The sequence below is a fragment of the Argentina silus genome (genome assembly GCF_951799395.1).
Source record: "Argentina silus genome assembly, chromosome: 17".
Classification (NCBI taxonomy): domain Eukaryota; kingdom Metazoa; phylum Chordata; class Actinopteri; order Argentiniformes; family Argentinidae; genus Argentina; species Argentina silus.
In genome coordinates, this window is record NC_139671.1 from 15,506,073 (window position 1) to 15,525,425 (window position 19,353).

The window sequence follows — 19,353 nt, forward strand, 5'->3', positions numbered from 1 at the left end:
CAGCTAAATGACACTCCCCCTTTAATGACACTGCACAATAACATTGGCACTCACTCAGGTCACATCAAGACAAGTTATCTTTATTTAAGTATATAGAATTTCTCTGGACCATTTCATACATGATTAATATCCTGAGGCTACAACTCCTCTGTCAACGTGTCCTTCTTTATTGAATTATCCTTTGTTTATACAGGCAATCCCAATTACATTAAAACATCTATTTTACCAGAGAGACCTGGTCCAAAGGGGGCAGCAAGCAATCACATGTGATGTTGTATCAAACAAAGTATGAAACCGTGAGTGAAACTACCTTCTGTTACAGGATGATCTGCAACACGATAATCAAAGTAGTGGTAAAAACAATGATAGCATTATGGCCGAGTTTATTCACTCATAAAAAAAGTTAATAAAAGTTTGTCACTCAATAATTCTCATCAAAGAGGTTGTCCCTAGCAGATTGTATCAATTGTTTTCCCCTAGTTTCACAGAATCATGTCCTCAGAATTACAAGTTTTTGTCCATTCAGTTTCATTCACAGTCATAACTCTCACCAGTTGGCTATGCCAAAAGACATGTCCCTGGTTTGTCATACAACAGAAACACTCTAATCATATCAGCTTGACTGTAATCCATACTAACTGTTTCTAAGGCTGAGTGCATAACTTTATAAAGCTATATTCTTTAGCCAGGATACTTGTTGAGTTGATCAATTGTGACATTGAAATATATTTCACAAAAAGGGTTCGGGTAAGGGTGAGCTGACTCATGAAACTTTTACAACTACTCTGTATCTACTGTATCTACTGTCTCATCATCAGGAGAATTTGAGGGCTGGAGAGCAGCAGTGTCATCTGTAATCCTGGTGGTCGTCAGTCCAGAACACATTGCAGTCCATAGCCAAATAGACCCTAAAGAAACAAAACATATCAGAGGTGAGTAACACTACAACAGTATAACCTGATATAGTAGTTTCTGCAACTTTGCAAGCCACTGGCCCATAAAATGTCCTTATTGTTTCATGAATAATTATGTAATTGTTATTGTTATTAGAGGTGCCATATGTGTATCAGCATTATGAATTGCAATCTGTATGACCCTCTGTAACACCACTCCTCCGATAGAGGGATTACAGTCACCAATTATGACGATATTATACTGGACACAGTGATGAAGAGTGTCTACGTCCACCATAGACCATAACACAATGACATATTGTTGTTTTGTGACATCATCAAAATGAAACATTATCATAAAATGCAGAATGTCATTTGGATTCATGACGTATAAAATAACTGTCCTTTGACATTCATCCTAACGTGTTGTGAAGTTGATTTGACTTGTGATTACTGTATTTATACAACAATTATGACATCAAACAATACAATGGAACCTACTGTTGGTCAAGTAATCCCACAGATATGAGATGAACGGAATCCAATAGTGGAAAGCCTCAGGATGGATATCAAGTTTCTCAAATATCTCTTTGACTGCTTCTTCATTGCGAGGACACTTCAGTAGTCCCTGACTCTCATGGAACAAACAGTCCACAGTGAGTATGACATCCCTTCTGGTCACTAGTCTGCTGCTGTGAGGTACAGTAAAGTCTGGCTTGAAGGTGTGATGCAGCACCACCAGAATGACAGGTTTACCAACTGTCAAGAGGGGAACAAAATGCAGGTCAACTGAATTAATAAGAATAAGAGTAAGCCAGTAGTGTTAGCTAAATGTGCTATAATATCCATAACCAAGGAGTCTTCTTACCCATCTATAAGTTAAACATTAAAAAAAACAGATACTGTCAAAACAATTGCATGAAATGTGTGTGCAAGTTGAATACAAATCTTACATATATTCTACTCTTATGTACCTGGTATCTCCTTCTGTGCTGCTTCAATATCAGTCCCAGCACGAGAGACAATGGGACAGAATGCCAGGATGACATCACATTCTTCCACTGATTTTGCTTCAACCAATCCAATAAGACCCTCTTTAAAGGCCTCATGCGACCCCAGAGTATTCCCAGCCACAACAGGGAAGAATTTCTTAATCTTTGATTCAATCGTGTTACGGGAAATATCTGTAAAGAAGTATCTGATGTGAACAACCCATTGATGGTGGATCCCTGCTTCAAATATGTATTTCAACATCAATAAGACTTTTAAGCACTGATTGAACATTGTGCTTTGTATTTGTCATGTATTTGTATGTATTTGTAATGTATTGTATATATTGAGCTGTTCTGTATTTATTGTGTATTACTGTCTTACTGATTGCCAAGTTATATCTATCTATCTATCAATAGGTTTTGAATGGGTAATTGATGTATGGTTTACCAACTAGGGTTGACATATCGTACGAGCTTCCATACGTTTGAGGAGTTGTAGGGGCAGAAGGCTTAGACTCACTCAGAAGCAGTGTTCCTAAACTTTAAAATGGCTATGTTTGATTCATGAAAGTAATTACCTTTTGAACACTCCTTCTGCAACAGAGAGGAAAGAGCATGACATACGAAACTGTTAACTTTTAATCAAAGTACATTGTTTCTGATCACACGGTTGATGTCTACTCAGCAGAGGTAATCTCAGAAGTCATCCAACTTGCAGTTGTAACGTCACGTCGCTGTGTCTATTTTTAAAGTAGCATAGTCTGAGACCAAACATACCTCCGGGTCATTCGGTATAGCTTCTTTGGCTTCTTCGGCTTCTTCTTGTGAAACAATACAAAAGTCATCCTGCAAAAAAATGGGTTAGCAGTGGTAGCATTATGTCGCTGAGTACACTTTTAAACTAACTGATATGACTAAACATATCTCCTGGTCTTTCTGCTCAGCTTCTTTGGTTCCTTTGACTCGAAACACAACCCTGCCATCCTGCAAAAATGTGGGTTGATACACAGTATAGTTAAGTAACCTGTCCTCCATATGTAAAATGGACACATCTGGACACACAGCTTGATTTATCAGCTGTTAACACCTGCCAATTTTGCTTTCAGGGTGAACCCGACCTGCACAACTTCAATAAATGAATATAGAATAGGGTGGAGTTACATTTAGATTCTTCTGGATCTTTTTAACAGCTTCTTCATTGCGAGGACACTTCAGTAGTCCCTGACTCTCATGGAACAGACAGTCCACAGTGAGTGTGACATCACTTCTGGTCACTAGTCTGCTGCTGTCAGGTACAGTAGAGTCTGGCTTGAAGGTGTGATGCAGCACCACCAGAATGACAGGTTTACCAACTGTCAAGAGGGGAACAAAATGCAGGTCAACTGAATTAATAAGAATAAGAGTAAGCCAGTAGTGTTAGCTAAATGTGCTATAATATCCATAACCAAGGAGTCTTCTTACCCATCTATAAGTTAAACATTAAAAAAAACAGATACTGTCAAAACAATTGCATGAAATGTGTGTGCAAGTTGAATACAAATCTTACATATATTCTACTCTTATGTACCTGGTATCTCCTTCTGTGCTGCTTCAATATCAGTCCCAGCACGAGAGACAATGGGACAGAATGCCAGGATGACATCACATTCTTCCACTGATTTTGCTTCAACCAATCCAATAAGACCCTCTTTAAAGGCCTCATGCGACCCCAGAGTATTCCCAGCCACAACAGGGAAGAATTTCTTCATCTTTGATTCAATCGAGTTACGGGAAACATCTGTAAAGAAGTATCTGATGTGAACAACCCATTGATGGTGGATCCCTGCTTCAAATACGTATTTCAACATCAATAAGACTTTTAAGCACTGATTGAACATTGTGCTTTGTATTTGTCATGTATTTGTATGTATTTGTAATGTATTGTATATATTGAGCTGTTCTGTATTTATTGTGTATTACTGTCTTACTGATTGCCAAGTTATATCTATCTATCTATCAATAGGTTTTGAATGGGTAATTGATGTATGGTTTACCAACTAGGGTTGACATATCGTACGAGCTTCCATACGTTTGAGGAGTTGTAGGGGCAGAAGGCTTAGACTCACTCAGAAGCAGTGTTCCTAAACTTTAAAATGGTTATGTTTGATTCATGAGAGTAATTACCTTTTGAACACTCCTTCTGCAACAGAGAGGAAAGAGCGTGACATACGAAACTGTTAACTTTTAATCAAAGTACATTGTTTCTGATCACACAGTTGATGTCTACTCAGCAGAGGTAATCTCAGAAGTCATCCAACTTGCAGTTGTAACGTCACGTCGCTGTGTCTATTTTTAAAGTAGCATAGTCTGAGACCAAACATACCTTCGGGTCATTCGGTATAGCTTCTTTGGCTTTTTCGGCTTCTTCATGTGAAACAATACAAAAGTCATCCTGCAAAAAAATGGGTTAGCAGTGGTAGCATTATGTCGCTGAGTACACTTTAAAACTAACTGATATGACTAAACATATCTCCTGGTCTTTCTGCTCAGCAAACAAAAATATGTCAGTTCAGAAGTCATCCAACTTGCAGTTGTAACGTCACGTCGCTGTGTCTATCTTTAAAGTAGCATAGTCTGAGACCAAACATACCTTCGGGTCATTCGGTATAGCTTCTTTGGCGTCATCTGAAACGTTATCCTGCAAAAAAATACGTTGTTAGAGTAGTAATCTACATGAATATGCAAAATGTACCTATAACTGGACATACAGCTGATTAGTAGCAAAAAATTATTTAACAATAATAACATAAGCTTTTAGATGCAGTTACTTCATATGTCTAGTGCAATTGTTGGTAGTATCATAAACCATTGTGAAAAGTCTGAAATAATAATGCACATACTTTACTTCTCTTCATAGGGTCTTTCTTGGCCTCATCCACCTATGAATACACTTTATTTAAACATTTAAATTTAAATTCCATTACATTTGAATTTCATACCTCTACGAATATATTAATACCATGTATTTTATTTTGTATTAATTTGATCTCTAATTTGAAGTGATTGTGGAATAAGTAGTTATAATTAGCTCATATGATCAATGGGTCATGGCCGTTGTCACAATTCCATTGGTGTGTTGTGCTTGCCTACCTCAGAGTCAGTGGGGCTTATAGGACGTTTGTTGTTCATATTAAGTCCTTCTGAATGTTCTGCATGGCTTTCATTTGGAGCTACTGGATTGTTGATAGCATCTAAGAAACAATAATTAATTCAGCAGTTAGGCCAAGTATCAAGCACGTAATGAAAATTGCATCCATTTATAGGTGACGTTATAATAACTCATGATTAAAATAACTCAACTTGGCGGCGACCCAGTCGTGACTTTACAATTGCAGGTGCCCACGGTGAGATTGTTTGCAGTATCTAGGCTAATAAATTCGAGGTGCCATTAGTCATTAAGCTTACCTTCAATCAGCTCTTGGACACTGCTTGGCTACAGGAAAGAAAGATTGATATTTAGGCCTGGAGTATTGTCCAAACTTCACAGAAGGCTATAACATTTAGATATGTATTAATTACCTGGCTGTTCATAATTCTATGTTCACTGATGCCACGGGACGCAGGATATATGACGTGTTGATATTGATACTGGTATAGGAACAATTCTTACATGTTAATAGTCGAACATTAATTCGTATAAGGTCTACTGATTAATTCACAGAGGGTTATTTTTCCGCTGCTTTCCCCACAATGTAGGATAACGTGCTTACCGTGATCGAACTTCTGTCAATGAGCGATAAACGAACCAGTAATAACAATCACAATAATATCGTCGAAATATGACGAACATACAACACAATCAGCAGTTGTTTACCAGTTGTCGTCGCAGTTTATACTTGCACTTTGAAATGCTCTCCGAAGTCAAGTGATTTCTAGTCAATCAGAAAGTGAAAGTGGTTTTAAGAGCTTTTAATAGTTCAGTTGTTACTTGCACAATAAGCAACACAAGTTGCACAAATGGTTCGTTGTTGTCAGTGAAGGGTCGGGGAAAAGTGGCCATAGGTCAATTTAAGAGTTTGGTGCCCCGGCAGCCATTTAAAGTAAATAAAGGCCCAGAATAATTATACTACCAGACCCTCCACTCTGCTCGAGTTTCCTCCCTCTCCTCTGTTCTCATTGTTCTTTCACTGTCTTGGCGCCCCCCGGTGGTGGAACGAGCTTCCCACTGCTGTCAGGACTGCAGAGTCACCACCTATCTTCCGCCGTAGACTGAAGACCCATCTCTTCAGGCTTCAACTTGACTGTCCCTCCTAAATAGCTCTTCACCCCCACTACCCTTCTGTACAGTTCCTATTACTGTTAATAATAATATGTTTTTTTAAAGTAAACCTTATAGCCTAGTGACTGCCAATGGCACCTGGTCCTAGCATATATTTTTGCTTATGATGACTGATGTATAGATGATTCACTTACTTCAGACAAATGTACTTCTTGTTGTTGTTGTTGTTGTTGTTGTTGTTGTAAGTCGCTTTGGATAAAAGCGTCTGCTAAATGTCAAAAATGTAAATGTAATGTAAAATGAAACATTAAATGTATTCAACCATGTACTATTGGTTATATTTGAATCGTTACATTTGCTGTTACTTTATTAGCTACATTGGAATAGTTATATTTTGATGTTATATCATTAGTTATTTAGTATATCCTATTGACAACACGTGATTTTACTTCAGAACATCATCAAGGCCTGTCTAGAACCAGGCGTTGCAGGTCAAGGGAAGTCCATATCTTTCGACAATGCATAACTGCGAATGCATGAATTATACTTTGAGAAATGGCTGATCCAGAACTTTCTCCCAGGCACCTGTATTGTCTGCTGCTTTTGTGCCTGTTTTGTCTGCGCCTGTCTTGTCAATAAAAACATCACCTTGTACTCTGAAGATCCACCGTCTGATCCTTAATATGATCATCATATGAACATTAAGCAGGAGACTGCTTTCATGGACTGAAAACAAAGAAAACTAAATATATTAATAATAAATGATCCATTGATTATGTTTTGTTGGTGGTCCTGTATGACCACAACAACTTAACACTTGTGATGGAAATCTTTCAGTGAACAACAATAAACGATGTTTGGTCTCATTTGAGAGTTTTAACGCATATACAAAGTTTAAACAATTCTGATTACGGCCGGATCAGCATTCCTTCACCAACAGTGTGGATTCAGATACTGATGCTGTGGCTGAGGAGAGGACCGTCCTCAACTCCAATGCTCATACATCATAGGTCTAGGGGTAAACATATCTTGCACCTGTTTGTTGATAAAGAAGTTGGGAAAGATGTGTAGACGTTGTGAGCCACTATCTCAAACCTCAGCCTGCGGTTAGGAGTGTTCCAAGGTCACACACTGTCTATTGTATGATAGAAGGAGCAGTCGGTTTTGGTTCTTCCTCAGTCACATAATAGAAAATAACAAAGTACATTGGGTCACAACAAAGTCAATACATTTCATATAAGACTTAAGCAAAATAGTACAAATACATTTTTTGCCATTACACACTGTAATAGTAATAGGTTCTCAGTTCTTCTACTCTCATTATCGTATTTAGCAGTCACATTCAATATTAGCAAGGGGTATATTTCATTATTTGAAAAACCGAAAATATCACTGACAGTGGCTTGGAGTGTCCATACCCAGTTGATTATTCTAGATAGTTAGAGTGGGGAAGGATGTGAGTGTTAAGGTACTGTGTGTTGAGTGAGTGGAATAATGTGTTGAATAATAGTTATTGTGAGGTGTTGGAGTGGGGTGGTTAGAGAGTGTAGAGTTGTGGTGGAATGAGCTTCCCACTACGGTCAGGACTGCAGAGTCACTTCCGATCTTCCGCCGTAGATTGAAAACCCATCTCTTCAAGCTACATCTTAACAGTCCCTGCTAAAGACCGCTTCACCCTCACTACCCCCCCTATACTAACCCTAACCCCAACCCCGAGACCTCTTCTCCCCTGCTACCCCCCTGTACAAGTTCTCCCCAGCTAATAAAATATATATATATATATATATATTTTTTTTTTTTTAATGTTTTAAAAAAAACTACTGGCATTACGACTGCCAATGGCCCCTGGTATGAGCATTGATTACTTTGTCTTATGATGACTGTTGGATAGATGATTATTTAAACAAATGTATTGTTTAAATATTGGGTTAGGGTTAGGGTTAGTCGCTTTGGATAAAGGCGTCTGCTAAATGCCATAAATGTAAATGTAAAAAGTTGTTGGAGTGAAGTGCAGTGTGGTAGTTCTAATAGAACACTATATGAAACGCCCAAAGGATGTGTAATGGGAGGCCAGGTGGGATGTGCCAAACAAGCTGTATTGATTATAAACTATTATAAACAATTTGTATTCATCTTTTTACTGCTGTTCATGCGATACACCCCTAAATCATACGATGATGCTCCTCAAGAAATAGAACAGCGTCTTCTTTCCTGAGAAGAAAATAAAATGGACATAAGACAATGACTTTCACCTTTGGTGAAATTGTCTGATATTTTAACTCGACATTGAATATTACCTCAACTACAGTAGCGTATTCAAATATCATGATCACATTACTATAATGGGTGTGTGTACAGTAGAAGGGTTAAATATTGTACTACCTCAGGCTGTGCATTCGCTCTGACTCGGATGAACTCTGGGCTGCAAAGACAGGACAAACAAAGAGGAGAATTACTGTGAATCCTAATGGTAAAAAACGTAAATTGTATTTAGCACTCACTTTCATCATTAGCAAGGAGTATATTTCATTATTTAAAAACTGAGAATATGACCAGTTGATAAAAGGTAGGTACAGTGTAGTGTATGAAGTGAGTGTTAGGTATGTTGGGTGAGTGGAATAATAGTTATTGTGAGGTGGTTATAGTGGGATGGTTAGAGATTGTGGAGTTATCAAAGTGGCATAATTAAAGTGTTGTGGGGTAATTACCATTGGGGGATGCCCAGTTGAATGTGCCATGTAAGTTGTATTTGTGTTCCTGTCTTACTACTTTTCATACTATTGTCCTCACCAGCAACAAGGAAAGCAGCAACATGTCTTGTTTTCATCCTGGAAAAAAAATTATATTTTATATTTAAACTCTGCACTGAATATTGGAAGGCTGAGGGTTTTTTTTTTGTGCAACAAAGGAATGTTGAGGAATTCCATCGCTTCCCACTGGCTTTTTTCGTATTTTAAACATATTTCATTTCTAAATGTTATGACTTATACTTTACAAAGATTAGTCGTGTTTACAAACTATGAGGTAAATGTATAGGGAGGAAAAAAAAACCTGACCACTTGCATCAACTATTGAAAACATATTCAACATCATCATGATATTACAATGCTAGAGTGTGCAGTAGAGGGGTAAAGCTGTACTCTTACCATGTGACTTATTAGGGGTGAATTTTCATTGGCTCTGTCAGTGAAACTCGGATGACCTTTTGGCTATAAAGACAGAACAGACAAAAAAAAGAGGACAATTACTGTGAATCCTAATGGTAGGGCTACAGTACATCCTACAGTGACATATAGCACTGTACTGGTAATGGATATCCAAACATCCAAAATCTAGGAATCAAAGGATATATTCCAAAATTACAAAAAAAGCTATTTATTTGGGACTACACCCAACAAATAACAACAAATTCTCACTGTAGGGCTTCATCATCTACAGACACATACAGTACATCACTGTATTGACAATGGTGATAAAAATGATGCCATACCTCAGGAGAAATGTTAAGTTTCTTCAAAATCTCTTTGACTGCTTCATCATTGCGAGGACACACCAGTAGTCCCTGGTTCTCATGGAACAGACAGTCCACTGTGAGTATGACATCACCTCTGGTCACTAGTCTGCTGCTGTCAGGTACAGTAGAGTCTGGGTTTAAGGTGTGATGCAGCACCACCAGAATGACAGGTTTACCAGCTGTTAAAGGAGAAACAAAAACATGTCACCTTAATTTGAACTTTTATTTAACCAGGTTAAACCAGGTTAAGTCAGATGAGAACCACTTAGAATTTCTTAACACAGAGAGAACAAGATAAGTGCATTAACTTTTGCAAGACATGCTTGATCAACCAGCAAGATTCTGCCCTGACTGAATTACCTGGTATCTCCTTCTCTGCTGCTTCAACATCAGTCCCAGCACGAGAGACGATGGGACAGAACGCCAGGATGACATCACTCTTCTCCTGTGGTTTAACCTCAGTCATGCCTTTCCTGGTGAGATGCTCTATGAAGGCCTTGTGAGACCCCATAGTTTTACCAATCACCACAGAATAGAATGTATTCATCTTTGACACTACAGTAAGGAGATATAAGAAAAATGTCTGTTGAAAACCTATTGCACTCCTCAGCCTTGTGTGCTCTCCTATCCACAAACACAATACACACACGCACACACACACACACTTATTATCCAACAAATCATACAGTATTCATGTTTCAACAATAATTACCTTTTGTTTTCAGCTGCAACACAGAGAACAAAGTAGAAATTACATGAAAAGCTGAACTCAGTTATGAATGTGTTTCATATTATCTTTCAATCATGGGATATCTCTATTATTATTTCTAACTTCTGTTAGAAAATGATTGTGATGTCACCTTTAAAGGGACAATCTGGGATTGGTACTGTACTGCTTGATTAAGATGTTGTCATCTACGCGTTTGTTTTAAATTAAGCCTATAATCAACTAAAGGGTCTAAACTAAACTTCTTGTGCAATTGTTGGTTCATATCCAACAGTTATGTACCTGATCATTATGTTCACCCTGATGTTAGGCCTAGCATCTGTCCAAACACAGTATGGCTATGGACTATTTCAAAATGTGTTGCATTTACCTGGCTGCTCATAATTCAGTAGTCAAGGCGAGAGATCACAAGTGTTTGGACCAAAAGTGCTGCTTCTCTGGTGAGGAATGGACGGTATCCTTCTGATGTTTTAGAGCAAGAATCTACAGGAGCGTGCTGTCGCTGTGATGTTCGCCACACAGGATAAGTGGTTTATTGTGTCCGATCAGTCACAATAAAAGCACCACCCTGTCTTTGCAGCTTTCACTTTCATTCTCTGTGAAACTGTGTGGGCGCGTCGGATGAAATACTTCCCAGCTATTTTACTGATCTGAATCTCATCATAAACTATATTAGCCTACACTAACCAACATTTCCCAAAAGTAGCCTATGATGAAGACTGTTAAAAATATAAATGATAAACCATAAGTAAGTAGGCTATTAATATGGTTTTATTCTTAACACGTAATGCTATGGCCAAAGAAAATATCTGAGACATAACACGTAGGAAAGCATCCGTGTACATTTCTGAGAGACGTGAGACGCAATAGGCTGCAATATACAGCGAAATGTTCATACTATGTTTAACCCTAGAACACTAACGTCGGGTGATTTTCATTGTGTTGCTGCTGTCTGAGTTGCGTGGGTCCTTGGGTAGCTTCAGTCTGCTCAATGACGTCATCGAAGGTAGGCGTGTTTCCCTGCTCCCATCACTGGTTTTTTCAACAGATTTTCTGATTTTCACCCGACGTTAGTGACAAACGTAAAATATTTTATTTTACGTTTGTCACCATAGGTGACTGTGCCTTCACCGGACAAGGCTCACATGTCCCAGGAACGGGTGGACCGAAGAACAAGTTCCCAGTTCCATTATTCATTTTTTTTTAGGAATTTTTCGTTAACGATTCCGTAATTTTTCACTAATTGTAGAGCCTTTTTATAGGGTCCCCCATGATACCTTTTTTTCGTTTTATGAGACGTTGTTTTGGGGGAAATAAAAGAAGAGTACTTCAATTTGCCATGTATTGTTTTTGTACTTTAATATATTTCGATGAGAAGTATTTTTTATCGGGTATATTATATATACCCGATAAAAAAATATATCCGACGTTAGTGATGGTGTTACTAACTAGTACGTTAGTATTCTAGGGTTAAGGACATATTTTCAAACAATTTAAGAGTAATTCTAAAGTTACACATTATTTTAATGAACGTAACCTTTTTAATATAAAAAATAAACCTGGTTTCAGAAACTGAATATCATTAATTAACTAAATTACATTTATGATGACGAGAATACAATTTTTGATAATTGCTATACATAAAGAAATATCACAAACGTAGCAACCATTAGAGCAATGTATATATATATATATGTTTTATTTGTTTAGTATTTAGAATGTTTGCATTTGAACATAACATCTGATTTCTATTTCTTATATCTGTTGTGCTCAAGGAATGACATTCCATGAAAACAGTCTCCTATTACCACAAAAACATCATCACTGTAATAGCAATAGGTTCCCCATTCTTCTACTCCCATTATATTATTGAGCAGTCACATTCAATATCTCTTCAAGCTACATCTTAACAGTCACCCTCACTACCCCCCCTATACTAACCCTAACCCCAACCCCGAGACCTCTTCTCCCCAGCTAATAAAATATATATATTTATTCATTTATTTATTTTTTAAACTACTGGCATTACGACTGCCAATGGCCCCTGGTATGAGCATTGATTACTTTGTCTTATGATGACTGTTGGATAGATGATTCACTTATTTAAACAAATGTATTGTTGTAAGTCGGTTTGCATAAAGGCGTCTGCTAAATGCCATAAATGTAAATGTAAAAAGTTGTTGGAGTGAAGTGCAGTGTGGTAGTTCTAATAGAACACTCTATGAAACGCCCAAAGGATGTGTAATGGGAGGCCAGGTGGGATGTGCCAAACAAGCTGTATTGATTATAAACTATTATAAACAATTTGTATTCATCTTTTTACTGCTGTTCATGCGATACACCCCTAAATCATACGATGATGCTCCTCAAGAAATAGAACAGCATCCTCTTTCCTGAGAAGAAAATAAAATGGACATAAGACAATGACTTTCGCCCTTGGTGAAATTGTCTGATATTTTAACTCGACATTGAATATTACCTCAACTACAGTAGCGTATTCAAATATCATGATCACATTACTATAATGGGTGTGTGTACAGTAGAAGGGTTAAATATTGTACTACCTCAGGCTGTGCATTCGCTCTGACTCGGATGAACTCTGGGAATTAAATTTGAGTTGTTATGGTAAGGGTTAGAGTTAGGCATTACTTTGGGAGGTTATGGTAGGGTAAGTTGTCACATGAAGGCATTAGCAAACATTGGCATTAGCAACAAAAATAAGACAACAAAAAACACTTTTGGTTATATACCCATGCAAGCTCAGATTTCATTTCATCAGTGAAGACTGATTTACATTTCATGAATGATGCTTACAATCGCCATTGGCGGATCCTTTCGATTGCTTCATCATTACGAGGACACTTCAGTAGTCCCTGGCTCTCATGGAACAGACAGTCCACTGTGAGTATGACATCACTTCTGGTCACTAGTTTGCTGCTGTCAGGTGCAGTGTAGTCTGGTTCGAAGGTGTGATGCAGCACCACCAAAATTACAGGTTTATCAGCTGTCGCGGGAGGGACAGACAAGAACAAAGAAGTCAACTACTGTACAGTACACGTCAATACGATACTTTTGGATTGTTGAGAGCAAGGAAAGACAAAACATATAGAATAGAGAAATCTGTCAAATCAGATTATTGCTAGCATTTTGTACGGTAAGGCAAGGCAAGTTTATTTATATCGCACATTTCATACACAGAGACAATTCAAAGTGCTTTACATAAAATTGATTTTTAAAATAGCAATTTAGTTTTCTTTACCTTTAAATACCTGTTCCTGTTTGGGACTCTAACCCAAATCTGAATTACTGTGGCGTCTTTACCTTAGACGGTTAACCTTAATCTGGTTAACTCGATTAACGTGGACCTACCAATCGTAACGTGGACCTACCAATCGTGAGTAACGTGGACCTACCAATTGTTAATAAGCCCGTCGGCCCTTTAGCGAGAATAATCTATCCGGATTTTAACTCTGAACGTGGACCTAATAAACGTGAGTAACGTGCACCTACCAATCGTTCTCTTCTAGATTAACGTGGACCAACCAATCGTTAATAAGCACGTCGAATTTAGGCACTTTAAGGCAAAGGCGAACATAAAGGTTTTTAGCCCATTTTTTAAAGTAGCCAGAGTTGGGGCTGATCTAAGATCTTCTGGAAGTTTATTCCAGCTATGTGTAGCATAATAACTGAATGCTGCTCCACCATGTTTTGTTTTAATCCTAGGAACAGTTATTAGGTTGAATAAAAGAGGTCCCAGAACTGAACCTTGAGGTACCCCACACGTCATGCTAGTTCGCTCAGATGTGTAGTTGCCAATGGAAACAAAATAGTCCCTGTCTTGCAGATAGGACCTGAACCAATGTAATTCCGTGCCGGAGAGTCCAACCCAGTGCCTAGGTTGCTTGGTAGGTTGGTAGGTTGGTTGGACGGACCATCAGGCCCTCACCACCCTCCTAGCCACATCTGGCACCGGCCACAAACCACTCCGTCTCCATCGTTGGGCCGACCGCCTGCAGCAGTACAACTTCCGCCTGCAGTTCACGCCGGGCCGGGACAACGTGGTGGCTGACCTGCTGTCACGTGCAATCCCCAACCCACCCCCAGATCCATCTTTGGCCCCTGGTCAGGACCAGGCCGAGCACGACCTCATCCAGCTCCTCCACACACCCCTCCAGGAGACAGTGTCACTGAGGGAGATCCAGGACGCCTCAGCTGATGACCCCACCCTCTCTACACTCTCGACCTACATCAGACAGGGCTGGCCGGCGAGGGTACCAGATGAGATGCTCCCCTACTCCAGGGTCAGGGACAAACTGTCATGTTGGAACGACACCTGCATCGCTCGCGGGCTCTGCACTGTGGTCCCGAGTGCCCTTCGGGCGCGTGTCCTTGCTATGGCGCACGAGGGCCACTTGGGCATAGTCAAGCTCAAACAGCGGTGTCACGACGTGGTGTGGTGGCCAGGCATCGATAGGGAAATCGAGACCCTGGTCAAGGACTGCACTGCTTGCCTTCTTAGCGGTAAGACCAGGGCCCCAGCCCCACCCTCGCCCATGCAACCGCTGGACTGGCCGTCCCAACCCTGGGAGCACCTACAACTTGACATCTGCGGCGAGCTGCATGGAGTACCGCATTACCAGCGGTTCCTCGTCGTTGTCTACGACCTCCACTCGAAGTGGCCAGAGGTAGCGCCCGTGGGCTCGGTCACAGCCAAGGTGTTGATTGACATTCTCGACTCTCTGTTCGCGCGTTGGGGCCTGCCCAAGAGGATCACGACCGACAATGGTCCCCAGATGGTCTCCCACGAACTGTCCTCTTATCTGGAGGGGAAAGGAATACGCCACATTCGCACAGCATTCTACAATCCGGCTGCGAATGGGGGGGTGGAACGGCTGAACCAGTCATTGAAAAATGGAGTCTCCCCAGCCTCCCTTATGCTGGGGCGGGAGCTTCAGCTGCCTCTGGATAGGCTCCGCCCTACAGCAGCTTGGGCCCCAGCCCACCTGGTTCAAGCCGCCGTCGACACATGCCAGCGTCAGATGAAGGACCGTTTCGACAGGGCCCAACGTGCTAAGCCACCTGCCATCGCTGTCTTGGACTGGGTCAGGATTCGTCGACCTCATCGTGACAACAAGCTCCAGTCGTTTTGGTCGGACCCGGTCCAGGTCAGCCAACAGCTTGGCCCAGCTTCATTCAGGCTCGCCGACGGCACACGCTGGCATGCTAGCCGCCTGGGCAAGGTACACGCCCCCCCGAGCCCAGACCTGGTGGTGCCCGCTGCTAGAGTTCTGCCGGCTGCATGGTTAGAGGCTGCACCAATCCCAGCTCCTCCAGCCCAGCCCGACGGGCCAGTGGTTGTTGCTGCACCTGAACCCCGCCCAGTTCGGGCACACGGCAGGCCCGAGCACCTGCGTGACTTAGTGACTGAGTATCACTCCTAGTTCTGTGAGGAGGGGGGAATTGTTACATCTGGCACTGCTGCGTCAGTGCAATGTGTTTTACGGCAACGTGCGATTCATGTGACCGTACCTGTTTTCTGTTAGTGCAGTTTTGGTTAATAAATGGGGAGCACGCTCCGAAGTTAGCTCTGGCTTCAGTCTCCGTTATTAAAACCTAACAGTCAAGTAACTTAAGTTCTTTGGCATTGTTTTCTTTGAATTGCTCTGTAGATGAGCAATGTAGGGAAAGATTTAACCCTGCCAGTATTATAATAATGTCAATCATGAAATGGTTGTTAAGTTAAATCATGGACTGCACTTACATGGAATCTGCTGCAGTGCTTCTTCAATGTTAGTCCCGGCACGAGAGACAATGGGACAAAAAGCCAGGATGATCTTACTCTCCTCTTTTGACACCTCATGGAAGACTGTGCGACATTTTTTTTTTTTTTTGAGACACTGTTTTATTTCCTCGTGAGATCCCAGAGTATTCCCAGTCTCAATTCCGAAGAATTTCACCATCCTTGCTTCTGTAGAGAGAGAACATTGCAGTTACGATCATGGTGGCTCGAAAACAACCATAAAATACGTACAAAATAATATATACTATGTTATGCCTAGGCTACGTCTATAACATAAAAAAAATCCAAAACATAGAAGCTGTTTCCCCATTCACTGCTGACACTGTAACGGGTGCGATCTATCGTATCTCCCCCGTCACACTACTTACACGTTTCGCAAGTATTAGGCTACTAATCACAATGTAAGTCGATGTAATAAAGGGCAAAATGGGAATGCATTATTACCTTCGGAGAGAGGGAAATACTGCACTTTACTTTTACTTCCGTTTTTAGTCTTATCCAATCAGCTGCGTTCGTGACGTCGATATCAGTCAGTCATCTTAACAAATATTTTCGTGACACCTGACCAGGTGATGTACCAGAAACACCTGTCAAGCCAATTTTCCAATACTACTGGTTCCCTGAAATAGGCGCACAATGTATACAAAGGGTTGTAATTTCTAAATGGTAAAAGAAATCTGAAAAAAGAAAACATTGATTCAAAGCTGAGAATCGCTACGTTAACCTCAGAGTAATTATTTGATTTCAGCTTGCGCCAAGTGAGGATCGAACTCACAACCTTCCGCTTGCCCAACCGGTCGCTCAATCTACTGCCCCAAAAGGCATTACTCGCTTGTTGAGATGCTTATCGGCCACTGGGCCTTATATAGGATCATTACAATATGATGATGATGACATGAAATACAGTCAAATAAATACAATGGAACTTACATGGAGAGAGACTGTCATCAACAGTCACTGGCCAGACCCACCAAGATAAAAAGGCCTCTTGCCCCTAGCAAGAGGAATAGTGCCCAGGGAGGTAACTTATTATTTTTATTTATTTATGGCACTTAGCAGACACCTTTATCCAAAGCGGCTTTCAACAAATACATTTGTTTAAGTATGTGAATCATCTATCCATCAGTTATCATAAGATAAAGTAATCAATGCTCAGACCAGCGGTGCAATACATAGGCAGTCACAATGCTATGTATTGCACCGCTGTACATAGCATTTTTTTTTTTTTTATTAACAGGAGAGAAACTTGCACAGGGGGCTAGTGGGGGTGAAGAGGTCTTTAGGAGGGACCGTTAAGATGTAGCCTGAAGAGAAAGGTCTTGCCCCTAGCAAGAGGAATACTGCACAGGGAGGTAACTGGAGATACAAAGGAAAACTGTAAAAAAAAAAAAAAAAAAATACATTTCATTCATAGTTCTATAGCAGTATAATCTGACTTTTTAATTAATTCACTGCTACTAGCTGAAGACCTCAGAGTGTTAAAACTATCATACAATGCAGCAAAGGGTTTGCATGGTTCAGTCAGGACACTCACATCAGATTAACCATTTATTGCATGAAAACGGTAATACATTTAAGCGTTGCGTAATTGGATGGCTCCGCTCTGTCGAGCTCCCTGCCTGGAGTGAAACTACTACAACATACAAGTATACAGCATGGCAGGGAGCCATACAGAGCACAGAGCGGGTGGAGGCTGGGGTTGGTGGGTGGGACACATAGCCAGTACAACGGTGTCACAACTGGAAAATGTTAAGGAGGAGCGTAAACATGGCTGCTTCTAAGCCTCTGTCTTTAACATGTGTATGGTGTCCTGTCACCTGACAGACAGCTGCACCGTTTGACTTTGAGTGCCACGCCTGAACTACCACAAGTTCCACTTTTCAAACTTCTTCAAATGTGTGTTAAGCTTAAACATCTATTTGACAAACATGTGTACACCCTGAGCTTCCTCCAAGAATGGATAGGTAAACAGGGGTTAAGTATTATACTACTGTACCATGGGCTGTGTATTGGCATTGAGACTAGGATGACCTCTGACCTCTGGTCAAACCTGATGCAGCACCACCAGAATTACAGGTTTACCAGCTGTCAAAAAGTGAGGGCAAGCAAAAACATCTGTTGTTACCCGAACATTTCGAGATGACTAAGAATACCATTTCTTGGGGCGATACAGCATGCTGTGAACTATTTACTTAGAATCTCACACTATGGGGCGCTCAACCCTAACCCAGCCTAATTATCCATACTTTTCAAATCGAACAATACAACGAAGAACCGCAATATTTTCGGGCAGGTCCACGCAACCGGAATAACTTAATGTTCAATGTTTCCCTCGACATCAAGTTGAGGGTTAAAAAAGGGAAAGAAAAAAATAAGACACGCATAAATACATTGATTTGAATAGAAAAGTTGACTTACTCTCCAGCCATGGTCTGATATTAGATTTTTTGAAAATGACAGCGTGTCTTGTTGAGACTCAGTAGGATCCCTCTTAATGGCTAAAGGAAAGTTTAAAAAAAGCAGAGCTACCGATGTAAACAGTTTGATAAAACGGAGTGGCGCTCCGAAATGCATATAGTTCTGTTTAGTATAATATATAGTAGTACAATTGTGATTGATTTTGCGTTAATTATCGTGACTGCTGTCTAAACCACTAGGGGTGTCAAAGATACGGCACGTCGGTGGTCCAATCAGGCCCACGGGTGACTTGCAGATTTTTTTTATTTATTATTTAAATAGATCAGCTTTGAAATGGGAAGATAGCAATTATGCTCTATCAGACAGCATTGCCTGCATAATGGTTTATCCTTTTGTTATTTTGTTAATCCCTACCTATTCTTCCCCTGATGAGGACATGGAAAAAAAAGTTGGACTCCTACTTACATTTATTTATCACACTTGCTAAGGTACATATGATATATAAAAAATGAATGAATATATGAAATGTATGAATGAAATATACAGTATATATCTGTCTATAGTTTTTAATTATTGTTGTAATGGACTTATTAGTTAATTAATTATTCAATCTATTTTTAGTTCCAACATTCAGATGGGCCACAGATGAACACATGTTTAAAATGAAGCGTTTGACTCGGCTACTGCAGTCTCGCGTAGCCTACCTCCAAATCACGTTGTTCTCACACCTCTTTTAGAGGTCTGGAGAATT

General features: G+C 40.2%; 2 protein-coding genes and 1 long non-coding RNA gene across 7 annotated transcripts; all 3 read right to left on the reverse strand.

Annotated features, from left to right (window-relative positions):
- Positions 1 to 64: 64 nt before the first annotated feature.
- LOC310818488 (uncharacterized protein) lies at positions 65 to 7,860 on the reverse strand. Of its 2 annotated transcripts, XM_083689446.1 has the most exons (16): positions 6,792 to 7,860; positions 6,338 to 6,408; positions 5,444 to 5,512; positions 5,330 to 5,357; positions 5,015 to 5,115; positions 4,765 to 4,803; positions 4,515 to 4,562; positions 4,248 to 4,316; positions 4,049 to 4,064; positions 3,453 to 3,662; positions 3,047 to 3,237; positions 2,663 to 2,731; positions 2,464 to 2,479; positions 1,868 to 2,077; positions 1,395 to 1,652; positions 65 to 908 (listed from the first exon to the last, which is right to left on the reverse strand). In XM_083689446.1, exons 1-16 carry the CDS (start codon positions 6,835 to 6,837, stop codon positions 781 to 783), a joined length of 1,569 nt encoding a protein of 522 aa, XP_083545572.1. In that variant the 5' UTR covers positions 6,838 to 7,860; the 3' UTR covers positions 65 to 780. The 2 variants fall into 2 exon arrangements, with proteins under 2 accessions (XP_083545572.1, XP_083545573.1); XM_083689447.1 differs by lacking the exons at positions 6,338 to 6,408; positions 6,792 to 7,860 and adding an exon at positions 5,635 to 6,313.
- Positions 7,861 to 7,862: 2 nt separating this feature from the next.
- Positions 7,863 to 11,114, reverse strand: LOC310818489 (uncharacterized protein). Of its 3 annotated transcripts, none has more exons than XR_014554715.1 (8): positions 10,755 to 11,114; positions 10,370 to 10,382; positions 10,018 to 10,212; positions 9,634 to 9,836; positions 9,290 to 9,352; positions 8,852 to 8,971; positions 8,526 to 8,565; positions 7,863 to 8,354 (listed from the first exon to the last, which is right to left on the reverse strand). XR_014554715.1 is itself a non-coding variant. In XM_083689448.1 (8 exons), exons 1-8 carry the CDS (start codon positions 10,764 to 10,766, stop codon positions 8,328 to 8,330), a joined length of 591 nt encoding a protein of 196 aa, XP_083545574.1. In that variant the 5' UTR covers positions 10,767 to 11,110; the 3' UTR covers positions 7,863 to 8,327. The 3 variants fall into 3 exon arrangements, 2 of the variants coding, with proteins under 2 accessions (XP_083545574.1, XP_083545575.1); XM_083689448.1 differs by having other exon boundaries at positions 8,934 to 8,971; positions 10,755 to 11,110; XM_083689449.1 differs by lacking the exon at positions 10,370 to 10,382 and having other exon boundaries at positions 8,934 to 8,971; positions 10,755 to 11,103.
- A 950-nt stretch (positions 11,115 to 12,064) lies between these two features.
- LOC310817774 lies at positions 12,065 to 16,685 on the reverse strand. 2 transcript variants are annotated; one of them, XR_014554692.1, is made up of 5 exons: positions 16,629 to 16,685; positions 16,146 to 16,352; positions 13,199 to 13,388; positions 12,949 to 12,983; positions 12,065 to 12,777 (listed from the first exon to the last, which is right to left on the reverse strand). It is a non-coding gene; the product is annotated as an uncharacterized lncRNA (long non-coding RNA). The 2 variants fall into 2 exon arrangements; XR_014554693.1 differs by having other exon boundaries at positions 16,553 to 16,629.
- Positions 16,686 to 19,353: the final 2,668 nt, after the last annotated feature.

Excerpts from the sequence above, each read along its gene's own strand:
- LOC310818488 (XM_083689446.1), bottom strand. The coding sequence starts at position 6,837 with ATGATGATCATATTAAGGATCAGACGGTGGATCTTCAGAGTACAAG. Across the intron at positions 6,409-6,791 it reads GTGGATCTTCAGAGTACAAG|ACGCTTTTATCCAAAGCGAC; the intron begins GTGATGTTTTTA and ends GACATTTAGCAG. Across the intron at positions 2,732-3,046 it reads AGATCCAGAAGAATCTAAAT|GATGACTTTTGTATTGTTTC; the intron begins GTAACTCCACCC and ends ATTTTTTTGCAG.
- LOC310818489 (XM_083689448.1), bottom strand. Across the intron at positions 9,837-10,017 it reads AGCAGAGAAGGAGATACCAG|CTGGTAAACCTGTCATTCTG; the intron begins GTAATTCAGTCA and ends CTCCTTTAACAG. Across the intron at positions 8,355-8,525 it reads GAGCGAATGCACAGCCTGAG|GAAAGAAGACGCTGTTCTAT; the intron begins GTAGTACAATAT and ends TTTTCTTCTCAG.